Here is a 22,407-nt window from a genome sequence, read left to right on the forward strand (position 1 = left end):
TTTGTGTAATTGTCGAGCACAGCTTATTTTTGTTTTCTCTGTTCTGTGCCTCAGAGTAGGCCTATTCTTTGTGGATGGGGCCTCAATCCACAATCCTGACCCCAGCCTGGGACCTCTTTTACTGAAAAGGACATGCATGGTTAGCTTTACTCATCCAGCTCTGCCTTAGTTGGACTAGGTTCAAGCTTCACCTTGTCCCACTTTGCTTTCCAACCCAAAAAAAGAATATTATCACTGTCCTGTGAAAATCACAAGACAAGAATCAAAATAGAAACTTTGGAGATGCATGGTTTTCCCAGGACAACGACAATTTACAAATATTTACTCTGTATATCCTTTGCAGTTAGTTTTAGTATGCTTACAGTGCTACAATGGCTCATGATAATACAGCTTGCTTCTGATAGCAGAGTGTTATGTAATATACAATGCTGGCTGGAACCTCTTTCAGCTTGGAAAGCAAAATGTCAAAGATAATTTATTATCTAGTTTCCCAGGGAAAAAAAGAAAAGAAACAGTTAAAATAATGTGATTTAAGCAAAAGAAATTAAGATTTTTTACTGTAAAACACAAGAACCTTTACAACCGGTAAAAGCACAGAAATATAAACTATACCTCTGACTCCTTAATATTTTTTTCTTTTAACTCCCATTTGGAATCAGCTCACTTTATTGAACTCCTTTTAATAAATGAACTGGGGGAAATATCTTACATACCAGATATTTCACATTATGACAAACTGCTGTGATACTGACTCTGCTGCAGTAGCAAAACTCTACTGGGACGTAGAAGGAGAACTTGGAGTCAACAATAACTGATAAAACCAAATTAAAATGTGAGGGTGAAATCTACCTATTTATGTTAGATACTTCTGTTATTAAAACTGCAATGCAATGTTTTCTGGTGTCTAAAATCTTGGGTGCAAGTCATTTTGTTACTTATTTTATTCAGGGACTCCAGTGTTTGAATGATATTGTTGCATTTAGAGAGAGCATTTTGTGAGAAATTTCATGAACAGCCGTAATGAAAGCTTTAAAGCTGAAACCCTTTTCAAGATGTTAGCTTATTTCTGAGGTAAAAATGAACAATCAAGACACCTTATTATTGGGGTACTAATAAAACTCACCAGCAATATATATGCATATGAGGAAGAGATAACTACTTGCTCAGTCAAACGTTCATTCACTCTCCTTCCATCCGTGGTGTGTTGACGGCGAAGCCTTAAGGTTGTGACGATAGTAAACTATTGCAATGAGGCAGCAATTGACTTTAAAGCCTTGTTCGTTTAATCATCAAATTCCTCACTTTTCTCATCTATGGTTGTACCTCTAGCCACGAAATTGTAAGCTTATTAATGTAGCTTGCCATCCCAAAGACCTTGGCTGTTATTAATGTAGTCAGTCAAACCTTTTTCTTTCCAACTCCCCCACCTCCACAGTGCGGCACCATCGACTCTGGCTCCTACGTGAACCTGACCGAAAGAAACCTGCAGGACGCCCAGAAGTTTTTGCTGATGCACGAGGTGGTCCAACCCGTGGTTCCCGTGCCCTACTTCATGGAGGACAACGTGCGCTTCACTCATGTGGCAGTGGATGTGGTGCAGGGGAAAGACATGCTGTTTCACATCATATACTTGGCTACTGGTAGGTACTTCGCACTGTGTGTGTGTGTGTGTGTGTGTGTGTGTGTGTGTGTGTCTGTCCTTCTGTCTGTCTATGTGTGTTTTCTTTTCTGTGCATGGTTTGCATGCTGTGTCTGCTGTGAGTTTGTGGCTTCTTAAATTCCTTGAAAACATATTTTCTTAATATGAGAAGTGGGTTACTACATAAACACACAATTTCCAAAGTTGGAACAGTTTTGGTTATTGCACATGAGATTTTTGTCATTTATTTTTGTCTGCGCTCGTGGGTTTGGTTGGGGCTTGGTTTCTGAAGTCACAAACTTCGTAGACCACTCAGTTTTTAGTTTTAAATTGTTGTTTATACATAAATGAATATTGAATGTTATGGATAAATACGTTTTCTTTAAACCCTTGAAAAGCACTCTTTGCATAAGAAAACAGGCCTGCAAGAAGAATAATGACAACAGTATATATGTAGTTCTGAGGAGACATCAAAGCTTAGTCTACTGACATGAGTTTGATCACTCTTTACCTCCATATGTTCTCCATATGCACTGACAGAACACACTCACATATCACCCCACTTATCACTCCCATGCAGTCTTTCACAAAGAGTTCATAAATGACATAAAACAGGGAATATTCGTGTGTCAAAAGAAGACAAACAGGTAATTAATAATACACACACACAGCTTACAGGTTTTCCCTGTTTGAACTGCACGATACCGCCTGCTTATCAGTAGACTGTTTGATCACACTGGTGTGACAATATATGATGTTAGACTTTCCAAAGCGCTGAAAACGGTATCAGCAAAATGTCAGACACACATCAGTGTCTGTTCTGTGTTATGATATAACACACTGTATGGATTAGGAGCGGATGTACCGAACAGAATTTGAACGTAGTGACCCACTTCATTGTGCTAATTTACCATAGGCCCACTGGGAAATGTCAACATGATCTTCCTGTTGTAGCATCAGTGTTATTTTAGGATATATCACATGCAGTACAAGCACACACAACTCACACACACACACACACACACAACCTGTTCCAGTTCACTGCCTTTGTGCTTGGCATCTCCCTCAAAAACTCCCCTCTCATTGTTTGCATGGTGCTGTGATCAATGTAGCGTCAGACCAGAGCTGCCCACACTGCAAGTTCCCCAGACACTAACCAGACGCTAATGAAAACATCTGAAACACTGCCAAGGCCATTGGGTAGCATACATACTGTACCTAATCATATGCTATTATTAACGCTTAAATGCACTCTACTGATTGGAGCCCTTTTGGAGAACCGGATAGCTCTGAATTGGCATCCAAAGAAGTCAAAGAGTAGGGATTCTTTTACATGAACACGTGGCAGTAGTTTCATCTAAATTATTATTCAGCCCTCATTAGTAATTTCAGCCCTGCAGCACATTTTCACTTCTTCAGTCAGCATGAACAAAATTCAGCTAAAAGCAGAAGATTGTTAAATATCCTGATTCACCAAACTACCAAATTCTTAACTAGTTGCAGAGTTAAGTCTAAGGTACATGTCTTGAGAGAAAAAAGAAACTTTTACTTATTTATAACATATTTCTCATTGAAAAAGTAATTACTTTAGTAATTACTCAACAGCATAAGTAATTACTTACATTATTTGTTACTTTTGTTACTCAACCCAGCTCCATTAAAACCCCCATACTGACATGTCACATCTTCTGTATTTTAACACATAGAAATAAGAAGAATTGGAAAAGGACACATTATAAGATATTGAAAGCCTTTATTGATCCCCGAGGGGAAATTAAGATGTTGCAGCAACACAAAGACAGAGAAGTAAGTACAGATAAATAGATAAAAAAGAAATAAAATAATCATAACTATACAAGGGCAATTCAAGTCAGAATTACAAGGCAAGCAATATACGCATAGTACCTATAGCCGGTGGTGTAATAATATAAGTACTGTACCTTCTCAAAGCAAATTAAATAGTGTGGTGTGATTAGTAGCAGCAAGTCAGCAAAGTATAATCCACTAGACAGCCTATGTCAGGAGTGCTCAAGTACAAGTTTTAAAGGTCCACTGCTCAAAATTCCACAGTATCACAGGCCAGAAAAGAAGGATTAAGACACTGATATTTGGTTTCTAAGAACAATGAACAAAACACACATTTTTGTATTAAAGGAAGAAGTGACACCTTCATTGTGTAACTAGGTCTTTCAACTGGTGCACAAAATGTGTGACAGCCGTACGGAGACACTGATCGAAGTGTTCATTGTTGAGTTCAGTGCTGTACAAGTTTCACCATATTTGTAGTTGAAAATGCTAATTCCGTGGATTTTCCATTTATTCAGCCGATTACTTGATGTGACAACTTCAGCTGGTGAAGTTTTATGGTTCTTATCTCTGAAGTCTGGGGACAACGTTTTTGAAAATAACGATTGTTTTATAGCAAATTAAGCATTGCCTTGTCTACTCATCCTTAAAAACAGTCAGCCTCTATTTGCATTGGCAATTTTTGAACATTTGAACACTTTTTTTAACTCAAGCTTTTAACTCGGATGTTATTCTGACTCCAATTACTGGCAGCTAAAAAATGTGTGTGTGTTCAATATAACCATGACACTAGCAAGTGATCCGAGTCAGGTTGCTCTAAAATTTGCTTCAGGTCCGAATTAAATTGCATTTCAGTCCAGATGCGGACCCGCGTTTGCCTACTGAGTATGTCAGCCCTATGTAGAAGGTTATGAAATAGGATCAGTTACTATTACATTATTACACATATTATATTATACTGTATGCATAATGTAACAGTGCATTTATATCTATGCGTAAAGGTAAAATTATATAAGCTAGCTTAATGTTAGCCATGGTTAGCACACAGCTTTCCAGATGTCCTGTCCTCACAATGAAGCTGCAGTGTTCACACACCCTCTAACTCTGAACAAAGCCAGCTAGCTTAATTCTGGAATGTACTCCACCAGTTGATAACATTAGCAATCCAGCTAAGAACACACAACATAACAAATAAGACAACTTTTGAGTTACCGAGAGCCTCATTCATTAGCGTTCAGCTGCCTTTCCACACTTCCAGTCTCTGTATCCCTGAGAGACTCCATAACTCTTGGTAGGACAACTACCCCCAAAATGCTGAAAGTAACAAAGTAGCATTACTATCTATATAATATATGAAATTCAAAGTAAGTACTTTGTAAGTAATGTGTTAATGCCCAACACTGCTTGGGGCAATACTTAACTTTTACATTCCCTACCTTGAAACTATCTATTAGCAATTCACCCTTCTTCTTTTGGCATCAATGTGCGCCTAATTACTTTTTTTCACCCAGGGGATTGCATGTATAATAGATGATGTTTGTTTTAGCTCTCCCAAAAGAAAATCTGCTTCATCTCATGGGGCCTACCTTACATAAAATAAAGGTCAGGACATATTTACAATGACACTCTTCTTTTCCATATCTATAAAGTGGTTTCCTCCCTTGGAATATCCTGTTAAAGAAAAGTAGGCCAGAAATGTGTATTCAGTTACCATACCAATTCCCTGATTGCATCTACAGCACTGCATGTTGATGGCATAACCAAAGTTGGCACGCCAACCCCCACCAGTCTTTTTGACAGCCTTTTTTCAGAACCTCTCTGTTAGGGAATGATTGTTGTATGGTTTACATTGAGTTCACGTCAGCTTGTGTTCAGTTTTATTATCCAGGATATATATATTCCTCCTCATTAAACTCTCTCCAGTCCTTGCCCTACCTCTCCTTTGAGCTTTCCTCTGCTACTTTACCTTTTTACTCGTGTAGATAAACACCCTCCTACCTCTTTCTGACCAAATCCTCTCTTCCACCTCTTTCACTTCCAGATTACGGTACCATCAGGAAAGTGCTTTCTCCTCTCAATCAGTCCACGGGGAGCTGCCTATTGGAGGAGATCGAGCTGTTCCCGCCCAGGAAGAGGCAGCCGATCCGAAGCCTGCTGATCCTGCACAGCCGCAGCGAGCTTTATGTGGGTGTAAGAGACCAGGTCATCAAGATCCCGCTCAAGAGATGCAGCTACCACAAGACCAGAGAGTGAGTACATGTACACACAAACACCATTAATCTCAATGGAAACCGTCAAAAGCAAATGTGCACACAACGAAGTTTTAAAGCTCCCTCTTTCATAAGATGCTCTTTATCTGTGAGGGCCAGGCCTGTGTTGTTTGTCAGGGGCCTTTGCTGAGATTTAAAACCCTTTAAATCAGCTTTTGTCTGAGCCACTGGAGGTGCCCACGGCTGCCCTCTGTCTGTCCGCCTCACTGTCTTCCTCTAGTTGTCATTGACCCATACAAAAAAAATGTGCATTTTCTGCCACAGTTCTGCTGCAGCTGTGTGTGTGTTTATCAGATATATTGAGTTTCTGTCTGTCTGGAAGACGTGACGTCAGAACATAAATATTGCTAAAGAAAACCAGAGACGGAGGCCAAGGTGTGAAGACTCACCACAAGATTGAGATCCCATCCATCATTGTATGCAGGAAAGGAATCACACCTACATTCCTTATCTCACATACAATGCGCTGTTATTGAAATACACAGAAGTAAGGCTTCATGTTACGGCTGTGGCTCTGTGATATATACTGTTGCCATTATGGTTCTTCATTGCTTGATCTTTCACATTTTCTTGTGCAAAAAAAAAACAACAACAACAGATAAAAGAAATAAAACCATGTACAGGACCTGGAACCTAAGGAAAGAGTTACTGGGTGAATCACTGACATTTCTTTGAGGCTTACCTGTTTGAAATATTAGAAGGCTGCCTGTCTTGGTTTGGCTGTGCGGCTTACTGATGGGTGGTATACAATCTGCAAGGCCCTTAAGGCCCTTTCAGAGACAGGCATTAGCTTGTTTCTTCTCTGTTTCATTTTGTACTACTGTCGTCACTTTTCCGTGCAGATACAGACCATAACTCACTGCTTTCGGTCAGTCACCCAGACACTACGTCAGCCACCTTATGTGTGCAGGCACGCAAAAGTGTTTGCCTTTCTACATTTTCATCTGGACGGATGCAAATGATCTTGTGTCTGTGCTTTCGTGTTTTTGTAGTTCATTGTTATGAAACCCACGGACAATTTTGGCTACATTTCACGTCATACTGCGTTGATGCCCGTGGTTCAGGGATGTCATTGTGCTGTCACTGCAGACTCATATTTGCATGAAAAGAGTAACATCAGGCTTTTTATTGCACTCAATAAACCACCTGAAGCAGATACGACAAAGACAGATCTGGCTATCTCTGCTCCAGTATACTCACAGTGAATATTTGTCGGGCTGATAAGCTATTTGAGTCAGGAGTGAATGTGTGTGCGCAAATGCAAAACCTGGTAATCCTGGTGCTTGGCTGAAGATCACCAGAAAAATCAGTCAGCACATTGTGTTAAGACATAATTTCACTATGCTGATGCAGTGTAAGCACTGTGGAACATCCTAGTGTATTCGTTCATGAGTAAACAAAATTAATATTTAGATTTTTCTCTGCATTTCTTTTTTCTCGCTTCTTGTCTGTCACTTTGGTAGCTTCTCAACTCCATCTCTTCTTTCTACTCTCTCCTCTTCCCATATTCGCCATTCTTCTTCTCTTCCACAATGCTGAGCTTGCGTTTATTCACACATGACGGGTTAATAAAAGCCCATTAAAAGCAAATGTCTATTCTCTCTTTTCCAGAGCCTGTGTGGGGGCCAGGGACCCATACTGTGGCTGGGATCTGTTGCTGAAGAAATGCACTACCCTGGAGGATAGTGTCCGAATGAGCCAATGGGAGCAGAGCATCACCAAATGCCCTGTGAGTATCACTGAGCTGCTCCCTAATCTGTAAATACCTCATTGTACTGCACTCTCCTGTTACTGTTGTTGCCTGTTTTTCTGTTTTTGTCTCTACTTTCAAACTTTAAAGTCAGTAGAAAACACAATTATCCCTACTCTGCCTCCATGCTTACTCTACTCGCCATATGAATTTAATAGTCACATTCAACTGTGCTCCTATCCTCAGAGAGCCTGCTCTGTATTCTCTCTGTACACTCACAACTTACCAGCAACAGCTCCTAAAACCAGCCTTGGAAACATATCCTAGCCAGAGAAAAGCATCTTGGGACTGAAAAACTTGACTTTAAGGGAGCGACGTGTATCCTGGGAATGATCAAGAGCGCTGCCTCAATCATTCACCTCTGACTGCTTGTTCATTAGCAAAACAGCTCTGCCATTTATTTTAATGTGCATCAAATTTGGGAGCAATATTAGGGGGTGGTAAGCCTATCAATTTCAGCATGGCTCAGCTTTTTTCAGATGTTTTTTTTTTTTTTTTTCACATCATTTTCAAGCCAGTCACAGCAGTGAACGCTGTGCGCCTCCCCACCCTTTTATGTGGCTTTGTGTTCAGAGGAATATTTGGCGCTGAGCACCCAGTGGCATCTGTCAGCAGAGCAGAAATCTGGCCAACACTGCATCCACATAGGCATTCAGATATATACATGGACATAGACATAGATATGTGCATAAACAGGGGCACACTAAAGGCACACACTAAATACACACTATAATTTCACCAAGTCACTGTTGCTGCAATGAAATGCTTATCTTAGCTTAGCATAAAGACTGGAAACAGAGGGAAACAGCTAACCTGGCTCTGTCTAAAGGTGGAAAAATCCCACCTACCAGCACTTCTAAAGCTCAATAATTATGTTATGTTATATGTTAATATGTTTAGCTGAGTCCCTGCTCCTACAGTTCAGCACATTCTATTAAAAGTACATTTTGTCCTTTTCACACCTTCTTTATACTAAGCTAAGCTAACCGCCTCCAGGCTATAGCTTCATATTAAACAGGCAGATATGACGAACTCTTGACTCTTGACAAACAAACAAATATGTGCATCTCCACAAATGTCAAACAACATTGTACCCATGTTTCCAGCGGCAGTGCAGCCACTAATCCTTTAGTTTTGATGTATTTTCAGGTGGCCACATACCACTGCCCACACCACTGATGGAATATGTATTTATTCACTTAACCTTGGTCTAACCAGGTCCATCCATTTAGAGTGAGCATGAATTAACATTGGCAGTAACAACTTTTTATGCTGAAAGAGAGAGATGGCCGTACAATACGTGTTCTGAAGCCAGACCGGAATGTGAAAATTGTCTGGTTGCAGCAGTTTGATGCCAAGACATGAAAACTGAAAAAGAAGTTATCTTTAAACACAGTTACAGTTTCACTCCCTATGCGTCCATTAGCATTTTTCATAAAACCCAACTGGCTGAATGTCTGTTATAAATATTTGTGTAAGGGGCTCAGCTTGCCTGAAAGTAATTTCAATCAACCCCAACTCTGAAAAAAAAATATTTAGATTAAAAAGGAAAGAGACAGCATTTGTATGTTTGGTCTGTGAAGAAAGAAATAATTTCTCTTATAATCCACAAACATGAGTGGTTTTCATCATCCTTCAGAAGCAATCTCTCATCCTATGTCTCATGTCCTTTCCTTTCTATCCTCCTATTTTAATGACAGAAATCAGACATGTGATTTTCTCACCAGTAAAAAGATTTGATAATTTATTTTGTTTTCATGTTTATTTTTCAGGAAGACATACGCAGCAGAAAATGGATAATGTTATATACATGAGCCACATAATTTATACTCTCAGCTGTAATTGATGGGTGAAAGAAATATGACATGAGCAGTCTCTTTCAAGTTGTGTGCTTTCTAGGCAGCACACTCATGCAAATGGTGTCTGCCTAAGCCAAGCGTCCCCCAAATTAGGCACACAGCAGAGTTCAATTACCAGTAAGAGCAGAGGGTAGATGTTATTTCTGCTTCTGTCAAAGCAGCTGATGATCACGCTCTCTCTTCTCCTTGTGTGAAAGTGTTTCTTGCATTTTTAAATCACTCTGAAATATAGCCGTGACATGGCTCATATCATGTGCAGCTCTGAATCTCACAACAGTGCTTTTGTATTTAGCTCATATGCCCAGGACATCTCTCGCAATTCATAGCTCCTGTAATATCACAGCCTTCCTGTTTTATTCTGTTTTGCTTCAAATATCTATTCATGCGGCCACTTTTATTTCCTCATATTTTTGTCGTTTGAATGTGTCCATTCGCAGCTTTCATTTGCCTCTCTGAATCTCTCTTTTGCTGCCCTGGAATCTCATCATATCCCCAGACAATTTTCATATATCTTCCTTCGTGTTTACAGCTTATTTTTGTCCCTATAACTGCACAATTTTGGATGTGCTACAGATGATGTAATGCAGTTATTTTTGCACCTATTTGAAGAAAATTGATTTCTGTTTCCATCCACCGTAGCCATGGGATGCATTTCCCAGAGCAACACATTCCAGAGAGCATCAGTCAAATGCAACGACCAGTTTCAGAGAAAAGCTATTACTATCAAATGTTTTATTTCTGGCCCTTTTTGTTCCTAACAGGTCCGTAATGTGACGGTCGATGGAGGCTTCGGTGCCTGGTCCGGTTGGTCCATGTGTAGTCATAATGACGGGGGCAGTGCAGGGTCCTGTCTGTGTCGAACACGAGCCTGTGATAACCCCGCGCCTCAGTGTGGTGGTCAGCAGTGCTATGGCATCAGCGTGGAGGTTGCCAACTGCTCAAGGTAAACTTCCTCAATGATACACCGGCACACATCTGTAAATCTTTCTTCTGCCTTTATCAATGGTCTCCGAACATACATCTGGACAGCTAGATGGAGAGAGTTAGTGGGATGCATATGACGATTTGTTCATTAATTACACCATCCTCACACCTAGTCAATGGAAATCCACACACAATAAATTGTTCCGTGTTGCAAATTCATTCTAAGTTATTTGGGGCACTCAAGTGTTGATTGGGTGTTTTTTCCACTCTCTCAGCTGACATATTAATGATTTTAACACTCAGAGTTAAAATTAACTGAGATGTTGCTGCAGTGCATCATTCACCTTCTGGCTTAACAGGGCATGTGAACATTTTTTTCATGAAAGATAAGCTTTGTGAGTGAAGCATGTGATCATTAATTTTTAACAATCAATGAACTGTTTAGTCTAATGAATGTCTGAAACTGATGACAAACGCTTAACTTAAAGTTACAAGCGCTCAAAAGAAGCAGCAAATCATCACATATGAGAGGCTGTAACAAAGAAATACTTTTTACATTTTCTTTTAATTAATTGTCTAACAAAATAGACAATAGAAAATACACAAAAAAGACACACCAAGCAGAGAGAGCAGGAGAGAGGGAGGGAGAGAGAGAAGTCATCGGCACCAAGGCTTCGTACTAACCGCTATGACCAATTCTACACATCAAACAAAGGGAGTTAACAGATAAAGACCTTCTTCGAACAAAAGTCTGTTACGTTCTGGAGATGGAATTAACTAAAGGGGAAACTACTGTGGATCCCAGACAGAGGAATTGAGCTGTGTGAGAGGCAAAATTAGAACTATAGTCTATCTTGGGGCAGGCACCCCAGTGTTTCACCTGGTGCAGCTCGTGCCATTTGGGCTTAGTCTTTGCCCCGGTGGCCCAGGTTCATGACCGGCCCTTTGCTGCATGTCTTCCTCTCTCTCTCTCCCCAAACTTCCCATCTCTCTTTCAATATGGCTGAAATAAAGGCAAAAGCCTGAAAAATAACTTTAAAAAAAGAAAGGTACCCTGTCTGTTGTTTTTTTATGCTATGTGCATTTGTGCGTTTCCTATCACTGATCATTTGGCACCCAAGACACCAAGGTGTATCATAGTATCTTTCTTGTCAAGCCAAGGTGAGGAATGGGCTCCCTGCCCATGCCTTTATTCCTGAACAGTAAAGATAGACATATCATATTCATATGGCTTAAATTTGTATTTTCTAGCTATAACATTGTTGTTGTGACCTTCGGGCCACCATCACCTCTCCATCGATGGCTAAAGTAACTTACACTGATGTTGCACTCTCCGTCTCTATAGAAACGGAGCATGGACTCCCTGGACTGCCTGGTCTCCCTGCAGCACAAGCTGCGGCATCGGCTTCCAGGTCCGTCAGCGCTCCTGCAGCAACCCGACTCCTCGCCATGGAGGACGAGTGTGTGTGGGCCAGAACCGTGAAGAGAGGTATACATACAAGCACCCACACATCTCCCACATTTATACATGTATTCACATGTAGTAATTAGAGCAAAGAGATCCTGTACATGCATGTCTGGAATTGTGTGCATGTGAGACACAAGAAAACAGCAATTTTGCTCCAAAATTTGCAACCTGCAGTTAGGATGTATGACTTTGACTGACTTTTTCTTTTCTTTTTTTCCTTACACTTTTGTCCAACTTTGTGACAGCCAATTATGGAATGAGTGGGATAGGCCTGTGCTTGGGTAATTATCTGGCTTTCACACATAGACTGAGTCTGAGTTTTGAAGCTTTGGAGGCTTTGGCATAGAATAATCGGCTTTTTAAAGATGTTTGTGTGGTTTCTAGGCAACCTTCAAGGCCTGAAAAAACAATCTGTTTCCCAAGGAGAAACTATGTGAAGAAGAACAAAGACACATACGCAGCAGCCCAGGTTGAGAAGGTCAAGAGATTAAAGTTAAAGTTTTATGCGTCTCTCAATTTATTCTGGTTATCTGAAAGTTTAGTTCAGCATGTGCCAAATCAAAAAAAGGACTGAGGAACGCTTTGACAGCATCCATTGTGTTTGAAAATTTGACGACGGTGGTTATATTATATTATTCCACTTCCATCTTAATAAAGATTGGCGTTCCATAATGAACTGAGGCATTCTGTCTTTGTTCCCCCCAGTGTCTGTGTTACCGATGCTGATGTGTTTCCTACATCTCCTGCCATTAACCAGTGGTGGAGGCAGAAAAAGTGCAAATAAATACAGTTCAGAGTGCACAGGAAAGGAAAGAAGAGAAATAAATTGTTACCAATTGTTACCACGGCAACAGAAACAGCATCACAAAGGACGAGTAATTGGATACGGCCTTCAAGGATGAACCTTATATTACATCCTTTTTTTCCCCTCCTCTCTCTGCACTTTTTCATTTCCTCTCTGTCTGCTCTAACCTCCCACCTTCCCTTTCTGTTACTTACTGATGCTCCTGGTGGAGCAGTCCTTAAAAAAAGGGCCGCTCCACCAGGAGCTCTGAGGAAAATATATGGAGTGACCAGCACAGACCAGTTACTCATGAACCACACCAAAAAACCACTGGCTGGTACTAAAGACCATAGGAGGCCAGAAGCAGGTTTTGCCACCCCCTCTTTTTCTCTCTCCGAGCTTTAATCTCCTTTGTTTCATCTCCCCTTCCTGCTCTCAGTACTTGCTCTGTTCAGCTATTTAAAACACCTTAGGCCAGTTAGGAGCCAGCTGTGAGGGCTGGAAAAGGATTTTTATGAGGGAGGAATGAGAGGAGTGAGTGAGTGAGTGAGTGAGTGTGTGTGTGTGTGTGTGTGTGTGTGTGTGTGTCTGTGTGTGTGTGTGTGTGTGTGTCTGTGTGTGTCTGTGTGTGTGTGGGAGAGACAGAACGAAAGAGAGAGAAGAGAGTCAGACAAAGAGATAGAGGGCAAAAATGTGTTAACAGATGAATTATGCCATGTCAGATTGAGTCTCTCTCCGAGGGAAGGAAAGATAAGATGGAGATGCTAGAAATTTTGTGTGTGTGTCTGTGTGTGTGTTCAGTATGAGCATATCCAGGTGTGTCAGGAATGTATATCACCAATTAAAAAAAAACAGGAAAACTTCAGCCCATGTAACAGTGTCCAAAAAATTCCACCACATCTGTTGTTTATAGTTGCCCATGTGTGAAATAGGTAAAGTGTTCTTTTATCGGCGCAGCATGAAAAGGACTGGATCTTTATCAGCTTTTTCTCACTGAATAATTCTTTAAATGCTGTGAAAGGTTTTTATTTTATGGGGCACAGGCCTCCTTTTGGAGGTGTTAGGTGCCTGCAATAAGTCTCAATACACACATTGTTCTTCCCATGTTGCCTCAAGTACCTCATTTGGATGAATGCATAGGCCTTAAGTTAAAACATGCATATGGTGTGTGCTAACATGTACACAGACACACATATTTACAAAAGCTTAAAAGTTTCTAAGACCAAACTAAGCCTCCTCTCTCACCTCTCGGCTGCTTCCTTTGTAGCCAACAGGCTTCCCATAAGTTTGGCCCTGATTGTTTGCAGCAGGCAGAGCTTTTAAAGATAAAGCAAATGTTCTGAAACCAACCGTGCACAGCAGTGCTATGGGCTTAAATCTGGCTGGTTAATGCCTGCATTTATGAACCTTCTGTTGGTATTTCCCCCAGCAAGCTGACATGGTCCACACTGCTTACTCAGCCTATAGTGAGTAATTAGCAGAGGTTTAGTCTGATCAGCTCTGTGCGTTACAGTGAGAAGAAAAAAGTATAAGATAAGATGGAGCAAAGCCACTGACTTGTCTGAGATGATTACAGTGTGTACGATGAAGATATTGAAGCTCTAAATCTGCTTCATATTGATCACAGCAGTTCTTTATTGTGCTGTGGTGCAGCGCGAGAATATATTGTGTCTTCATGCAACCCAGCGTGCATGAATGTCTCCGTGAGTGTGTGTTTGTACATCTTGCTCCTTCTCTCAGGCATTGGCTTGATTGTAATCCACACTCTTCCTCACTTCTCCTCCCCACCGTATCATCCCACTACAAGCATGCAGATTAGTAAAAGTGGAAAAGAGCACACTACTCTAAGGATTTTTGCAACCAGGGTATACAGAATGTAGCTTTTGATTTGCCATGAACAATAGCAGAGTATTTGGGAATAGTACAATAGCAATATCCAGCCTCAGCGTCTGGAGGAAGGGTTTAAAGTTAAAGCTAGTTTAGCACAAGAAGAGTCGGTTTTCCTCAAAAGGAAGTCATGTGCCAAAACACAACAAAATAGCAATAAAAGCAATTTTATAGCATGCGTAAAAGTTATAAAATAAATTATATGGCTCTAATAAGGCTGGCAATCGTCTGTCGTTATTGTATAATGAGGACTGAGTAATTCAGTATTTTAGACATCGCAGTAATCCTGTCTTGTTAAACGATGTAATTAGAGATGATGCATGTATCTTTGTGGCTTTTTTAATAGGCTGTGTCAATGAATTATGCAAAATGCATAGGCACGTTCATAACGATTTGAGATGGAATTTTCTTAGATGTACTTTTATCCAACACTGGCCATTACACCACATACACACACACACACATACTAAAGACCTGTCTCTCTTGGCTCGATTCAATCAGATGTTCAGGCTCACAGTGCACCATGTTCTCTGCACTCCATGGCCACATCAAAGAGATGTGTTGGGTTTGTAAAAGTTTGTTTTAAGTGAAGTTTACATGGTTTCGCAGACATCCCTGTCTTGTGGTACAGACTCTTTGTAGCTATTTCAGTTCAGTGGCAACGTTTCAAAAGTGTGGTGACGTCTTCAGAGCTCTTCACGTATAATTTTAGTGTTCTATCATTTAAAGTAGCTATTCCATTTTCAACAGACAATTCAAAAGACACTGTCATACATGATTTATATGCACCAAGTATAAATGAAGTTCCATTGTCAAAGCTTCCACATTGGCTCATATTGCTTCCTTATTTACACCATGTAACCACAGTATACAATCTAGTTATTACATAAAGCTGCAGTAATCTTTTTTTTCATTGATAATATATATATATATATATATATATATATAATCACTATGTGTGATGTAAAAGGTGTCATTTGTAGTGACAAACCCCACAGATAATTATCACCTAACTCTACAGCTCCCCTCAGCTTTAGTATTTTAGCACCTTTCAGCTCATTATCATGGTCTTCTGGTTGAGTCTCTCAGTTCTTGCCAACCTCCTCTCATCTGTTTATAGCCAGAATGCTCTGAAACCCGCTGTGCACTAGCTATTTAGCACCAAACGGCTGATAGACGAAGTTAGCTGCTGGATAAAAGCTAAAAGGAGAAAGAATGTTGAACTTGCGTACATTGGTCGGGTGGCTAAAAACACAACTTCAAATGGATGCTATGTTTGTGGCTCTGCCGGATGTGTAAATACACAACTGTTCACTAATATTTCCCCCCCTAACAGCTTTAGAAGGTGCTAATATGTTTTTGTTGTATATTTTTAGTATGTATTGTGTTAACAGCTCGTTGCACTGCCCCAGACGTTGCCCAAAAAATCAGTTAATGCAAAGGTTTAAAGAAAGGTTCAACAATTCAGGAAATACCCTTATTTGCTTTCTGCCGACTCCTCAATGAGAAGATTAACACCACTCTTATGTCGGTACAGCAACTTGGAAGCTACACAAGCCAGCTATCGTACTCCAAAATTCAATTTCCTTTAATTCCACATTCATTTAGGTGCAACGAAAACGGAAAAAATTTCATGACTTCTTTAATTCTTTTATTATTTTTCTTTTTCATTAGATTTCTTCTTGTCTGAAATTGCCCTTCCTTTTCTTCTCTGCTGGTTTTGTGTTTTGTTCTTCTCAGGTCTCTCTTCTCCTGATCACAATAAGACTGTCTGATTAAATAAAGTTGCATTCTCATCCCCTGTGGTCACTGCTCTTCCTTCCCAGGTACTGTAATGAACACCTGCCCTGCCCGCCTCATGTCTACTGGTCGGCCTGGTCGGCATGGGAGCGCTGCACTGTGCCCTGTGGCGGAGGCATCCAGTCACGACACAGAAACTGTGAGAACGGCAACGACTGTCCCGGGTGTGGTCAGGTATGTCACACGAAACAATAGCTCTCACATGCACCATCCTTCTATCCGTCTTCCTCTCAGTCTAGTCATTGTTTAGGAACTCAGGCTAAGCCATTTGATGCGATGAACAGTGAGCGGTGATGAAATTGGAACATCTAACATGACTAAATCCCTTGGCTATATTTATACAGTGGCAGCATTCATCAGATTTATTACCAAGACCTATTTAATACCACACACACATACAGTAATCACTCCACATATGAATAGGCTTATTTTCCGCCACAAAGCTTTCTTCAAAGCACGGATGATGCAAAGAAGTGTTGAAATACGAGCGCTCTCCTTGTTGACAGAATGATCTGATGCTCATGTTATTTCTGGTGCTGTTTTCACACACACACACACACACACACACACACACACACACACACACACACACACACACACACACACACAGTCACACTCCCTCATCCACAGCCCTGGTAAAAATAAGTGAGAATGAACATGATAGCTGTACCGTCTCGTGTCCCTCTCGGAAATGGATTCAAGAATATGGGTCAGGGTCTTGTGGATGCATGGGGCCCTTGATGTGTGTTTTTGTTTGTTTTTTCTTGTATGTTTGTGAGTTGTTTGCCATTTTGATATAAAATTATAGTTGTGGGTGGTTTAAAGATAAATCTAAGATCATTAAACATCACCTTTTTAACCTGGCTGGTTTAGATTTAGGTTTTAGAATTAAGATTATCATCAGGATTACAGACACATAACTTATCCTTGATACTGTTTGTGCATTTATGTAAACATGGATTTTCACTGTTTCTCAGTGTATGTGTGTTTTGTTTTTAAAAAATCGGACAAATTCGGGAAAAGCATTCAACCATCCAAATCACATTTAGCTGAAAAAGCACATCCTACAGGTTGTGTAACGGTCCCAATGAAAAGCTAGATAATACACTGCCAGCAGTTTGAAACAGCCCACACAAGGCCTCGCAACCTCCAGAGCATATATAGTATCTGATAATTGCCCATGACACATTAGTAGCTGCAGAATACCCAAATGAAAAGACTGACCTCACATTAAGTAGCAATTTAACAGTCACACCATATCATCTACTGCTGCACGTACCTACCAACTTTCTCCCTCTCTTACACACATACTCACACATTCCCATCAGATGGCAGCTGTCTTATTTCTGTCATTGCGCAGCAACCATTATCCTCACTGAAGCATCCTGGGAATTCAGTAGCATTCCTGGAGGAACTCTCAGTTCACAAAAGGAGAGTGATGGCAAGCACGAGGGAATCTCAGTGCCTCTGTCACTGCTGTTTCCAAAAGAGAAAGCCTGTCTTTAACTGTCAGTAGTTTGGGTTATTTATTTTTTTTATTTATCCTCAGTTTTGAGGCAATCTAGGGCTGAGTGAGCAGGAGATTTTAGAGATAGTTTTTATTGGTGTCAGGGGAAGGGACTGTCTGGTAGTGATTACAGACAAGGAGGTGACATACTAGAGAGAGCTGAGTCGGGTCAGTGCGAAAGGTCAAAAGAGCACCTTGTGTAAACTCAGTACTCTGTCTGTCCATTTCACCCACACCCTCTCCTTCTTTTCACTGTTGCTCTTGGACTTTAACTTTCTATCCCCTTTTGCTTTGTTTTGTTTTCTCACCAGCTCCTTGTCTTCCTAAATTGTGACATGGACTTAATTGGGGCCATCTCAGCCACCAGAGTCGTAATTACATGCAGACTTCACAGACACCTTCTCTTTCCCGGGGAAGACTTTATTTGGACAGCTTGGCTAACTTGTATTAAAGCTGCATATTTACTCAGATTAAAGAAGCATTTGCTGCCTTTCATTTACAGCTGTGATAAGGTGCTTAATTGCACAGCTATTAATGTAGAACAATTACCTCAGTGCACTTAAAGCCACTAAAGAGGTGCAGCTTAAGCGTTTGAGACAGAGGACTATAAAATTCCAAATGACATCCACATTTCCAATGGATATACTGATAAATGAATTTGTATTTCACAGTTAAAGATCAAGGATGATGGGAATATGTTCATTTAATTTCATCTAAGGACCCCCCTCCCCTCACAAAAGTGAAAAGTGTGATGGAGTTCGTTTTTCATGTGCCATCTGTCTGTGTTCTCTTCCCCCGGACAGATCCATGTTTAATTAAACAGAAGGAGACCACACACACACACACACATAATCACACACACACACACACACACACACACACACACACACACACACACACACATTGTAGCTCCTGTCATCACAGCTATGTTTTTAGCTCAGACACCCTACCGAGACCTGAAAAGCTGAACACTGTGTATGACTTAGACATTGGTGTGTGTGTGTATGGACGTTGCGCATTCATGTTTACCTGTCAGGATTGATATTGCTGCAGCCTCCTGTGGTCAGCTCCAGGCATTTGCCAGACATTAATAGACAGCGATGAGCTAACATCTGCTGGATGTTTTACAGAGATGTCAGGCGGAGAATTCACAAGAAATACTAACTTTTGGAAATTTTTAAGTGTAGAAGATCGACTGACATTGGTGATACCAGCCTCTTGCAGCGATATAGAAGATCAACATTCCCAACATGCTATAAAGTGAAGCTGTGAGCAAATAATCTATTCTGTTTTTACTTTTTTCTCATTCTCTTTGGATCCCTGAAGCAAAATTTTCTACACTTATATCTCGTCCACAGGGAGCTCACTGCAGAGTCAGGGACAGAATAGCTCGATAGCTAGTAGAGATTCAGGTCAAGGACACTTAAATTTAAACAAAGTGTCTCCACTCACATGCACCTCGGCTACCCTGAAAACAAAATGTTGCCACATGCATGATTAGAGGAACTGACTCTCAAAGTGCTTTATTTCCACCAAACCTGCTATAATGTTGCCCCGTGTGTCATTGCCTTAAGTCCTGAGGTGCTTGGTGCCTGATTTTGCTGATCTAAAAGGCCACATGACAGTAACTTCATCAGTCTGAGCCCCGGTCCATGCAGCGCTGCTCCATCTCTCTCGTTTAACTGTATCTGCATTACAGGTCCGAATCCCCCAGAGAAACCAGCGAAATCTGGGCTGGAAATAAACAAACGAGGCTCTGGTGTCCCAGCAGCGATGTACAGTTCTGTACCTGGAGCACAATACTTACAGTGCTCTTCCCCTGTGTGGTAGCACAGTGAGACAGCCATGGATGAATTGAAAGAATTTGTCGTCCCAAACACTGAAGCAATGAGTCACTATTCATTAACAGGTCTTCTGGGGAAAAAAAAGCTATTAATACAAACAATACAACCATTTTATTACAAAATGAATTGTAGTGTTTGCTAAAAGAAAATAACTCTCCATGTCATCCCTTTTGATGCAGTTCACACACCAAGCGTATGGCAAGTTAATAGGAAGATCATTATTGTGACAGAAAAAATAAAAAAGATCCATTTACTTTTTGTTATTTATGGTACAATCAACATAATTGTCAGATATTAGAGACCAACAGCTTGATGTCCCTTATATATAATCATTATTTAATCAGGTAATATTGTTGAGATCAAGATCTCTCTTACAACAGAGAAGTGAAAACAGCAGATTAAAAGAAAAGAAAAACAACAAACATAGCCAGACAAAACAAAAGGACAAATCTATACAAAGAACATATATATATATAACCATATAGCGCAGTCAGTGTTGAGCCACCACTGGCCACCACTGTGTACCATTTTAATTAAATCATGCACTGTGTCTGATCACAATGCAACAAATCATGGTTTGTTTTGAGCTTTATTTAAAACATAAGTTAGCAAGTAGTTCCTGCTCCACACCAAGTGGCAATCTCTTGGGCTGCAAAATGAGCTGTCACCTCAGCTAATTCAGGTACATGACCTCTTGGCCGGGTTTGTAGTGCTGGTTCCTTTTTTCATGTAAAGATTTAAAAAATTATATGGCTTGTTGTGCGGTTAATTGAGTAACAGAATGTGAAGGCGTCTGTGCTCCTGTTTTTTTGAGGTGAGTGAAATTCTAGTCTTATTTCATTTGTGTTAGCACCAATTAGCAGTGTGTGCGCTGTTCATACCGGCTTGTTAGCTTAGCTCGTTAACTAGCTAATTAGCCACGGTGACCTCACAAAACACAGTTTTGGCCTTGTGAACACAATGTTTCGGGAACTCCTCAAGAGTATCCTTTAGCCGTTGGTTTGCAGCCATATTCTGATTGGGTAGTTGGTTTGCAGATCTATTCTGATTGGTTGGTTGGTTTGAAACTGTATTTTGATTAGTCATTTGGTTTGTAGCTGTATTGTGGTTGCGCGGTTTATATTCTGATTGGTTGATTTATAGACGTATTCTGATTGTTTAGTTGGTTTGTCGCTGTATTTTGATTGGTTGAATCGTACCTGTATTCTGTTCGGTTGGTTTGTTGTTGTATTCTGATTCTGATTTGTAGTCATATTCTAATCTGTTGATTTGGCTCCCCTGCTGAACATTTGACACTGAAGAAATCCTAACCAGCAGTAGATGACTGCAATGACGATAATTGAGGTGAAGAAAACCCACATAATCCCATGCTACTTCACAACATCACCAAACTCCATCTTTTCTTATTGTTTTGATTGAGAGACCCCTATTGGCAGAAAATTACATAGTGTGCATTTAATGTTAAAGAAAATGCACTGACAGTACATATAAAGAGCTACAACAGTTGATGGCACGTTGGTATTTTTCTTTAATTCCTAGTATTACATGAAAGACATAGATATTTTTCACTGTGGTATTTCCTGTTTAAAATAGTAAAGTACATCAAATATCTCTCATATACAGATATCAAAAGGAACCATTCTACTCTGCTGAATGGCACATCTTGACTCTGCCTCTCACAGTTAAATAGAAGTCAAATAAGAGCTATGCAAAAGTGACGATGCACAGAGGTGCTTAATGATACTGAGAGCTGTCCTATTTACCTTCGAGGAGCTCAGTTGTGCAGCTGTGCTGTGAAATGAAAGTTAAGTACCCAGTGTTTGTGTGGGCAGATTGATGTGTGAACATACTTGTGTGTTTTTGTACTGTTTAGTGTTAGTTATTGTGTCTGTGCTTGCGTGTGTGTGCACTGGTGTGTAGCCAGAAGACCTGCTCCTGGCCAACAGCAGGCTTCATTATGGAGTCAGGCTGGTGGGGAGACAGAGTGAGAGAGGAAATAGCGTTTGACAGAGTGTGTTTTGGTCGGCGCTGCTAATTGAACTGATGTGTCACGGAGACTTGAGGAACATTTGGCCCCCATCTCCACAGACTCAACCACAACAGATAAAGATGTAGGCACTGGAGAGGATTAGTCACTCTCACATCTCACATCTGGACCATTCCCTTAAACGTTAAAGGGTACGGGTGTGTATATGCGGGCATCAGCATATACATCATCACATACGCTTTCCTTTCCCTCTCACTATCTCTCTCTCGTGTCACACGCACGTACAGCTCGGTCAGTTCTATAAGAGTATAATGGGTGTAATGATGGAAGGAGGCTTGAGAGGCATGGCTCCTTATTATTCACCTCCCACAGCTGGCCAGACACCACAGAGAGCCTTTTGTACCTACACACATACACACACACTCTCCACTTCAGATACACATTCATAGAAGTCAAGACATACAATGTTTTTCACCCTCCACTCAACATATATACATTCTTCACTCAAAGATGAGAAGAGAGGCTGAGGGTTTATACGTCTCCAACACTCTATAGACACTAAACTGACACACACACACCCTCTCTATCTCTCTCTCTCGTTCTCTCTCTTTCTTTATTGCTTTTTTTTGCTCTTCTTCCCTCTCAACTTGTATCCCCTCAGCATATAACACTTAAAAAGTAAGCAGAAAGGTCTGTGGATGGAGACTGAATGAGATAGGAGCTGCCTGAATCCATAACTCAGCCATGCATAAACTTATAAACATGCACGCACTTCACATACACACACACACACAAATCAGTGCCAAAGTGCCAGACTAAAGTCAAACTTTCCCTCATCGTCAAGTTGACACTTGCACACACACACACACACACACACACACA

General features: G+C 40.6%; 1 protein-coding gene across 3 annotated transcripts in view; it reads left to right on the top strand.

Annotated features, from left to right (window-relative positions):
• sema5a (sema domain, seven thrombospondin repeats (type 1 and type 1-like), transmembrane domain (TM) and short cytoplasmic domain, (semaphorin) 5A) overlaps positions 1-22,407 on the top strand; it is a 120,419-nt gene that overhangs the window by 71,799 nt on the left and 26,213 nt on the right. For all 3 annotated transcript variants that reach the window (XR_002761353.2, XR_002761354.2, XM_023416935.2), the window contains exons 10-15: positions 1,436-1,640; positions 5,487-5,694; positions 7,327-7,444; positions 10,086-10,267; positions 11,594-11,737; positions 16,214-16,361. Coding sequence is in view for 1 of the 3 variants with exons in the window: in XM_023416935.2 (XP_023272703.1) it covers positions 1,436-1,640; positions 5,487-5,694; positions 7,327-7,444; positions 10,086-10,267; positions 11,594-11,737; positions 16,214-16,361 (1,005 nt within the window). In the remaining 2 variants the exon portion in view is untranslated. The remainder of the gene's footprint in view (positions 1-1,435; positions 1,641-5,486; positions 5,695-7,326; positions 7,445-10,085; positions 10,268-11,593; positions 11,738-16,213; positions 16,362-22,407) is intronic.

Source organism: Seriola lalandi, unplaced genomic scaffold, assembly GCF_002814215.2.
Source record: "Seriola lalandi dorsalis isolate HSWRI2012SDOR001 ecotype SW California unplaced genomic scaffold, Sedor1 jcf7180002054570, whole genome shotgun sequence".
Classification (NCBI taxonomy): Eukaryota; Metazoa; Chordata; class Actinopteri; order Carangiformes; family Carangidae; genus Seriola; species Seriola lalandi.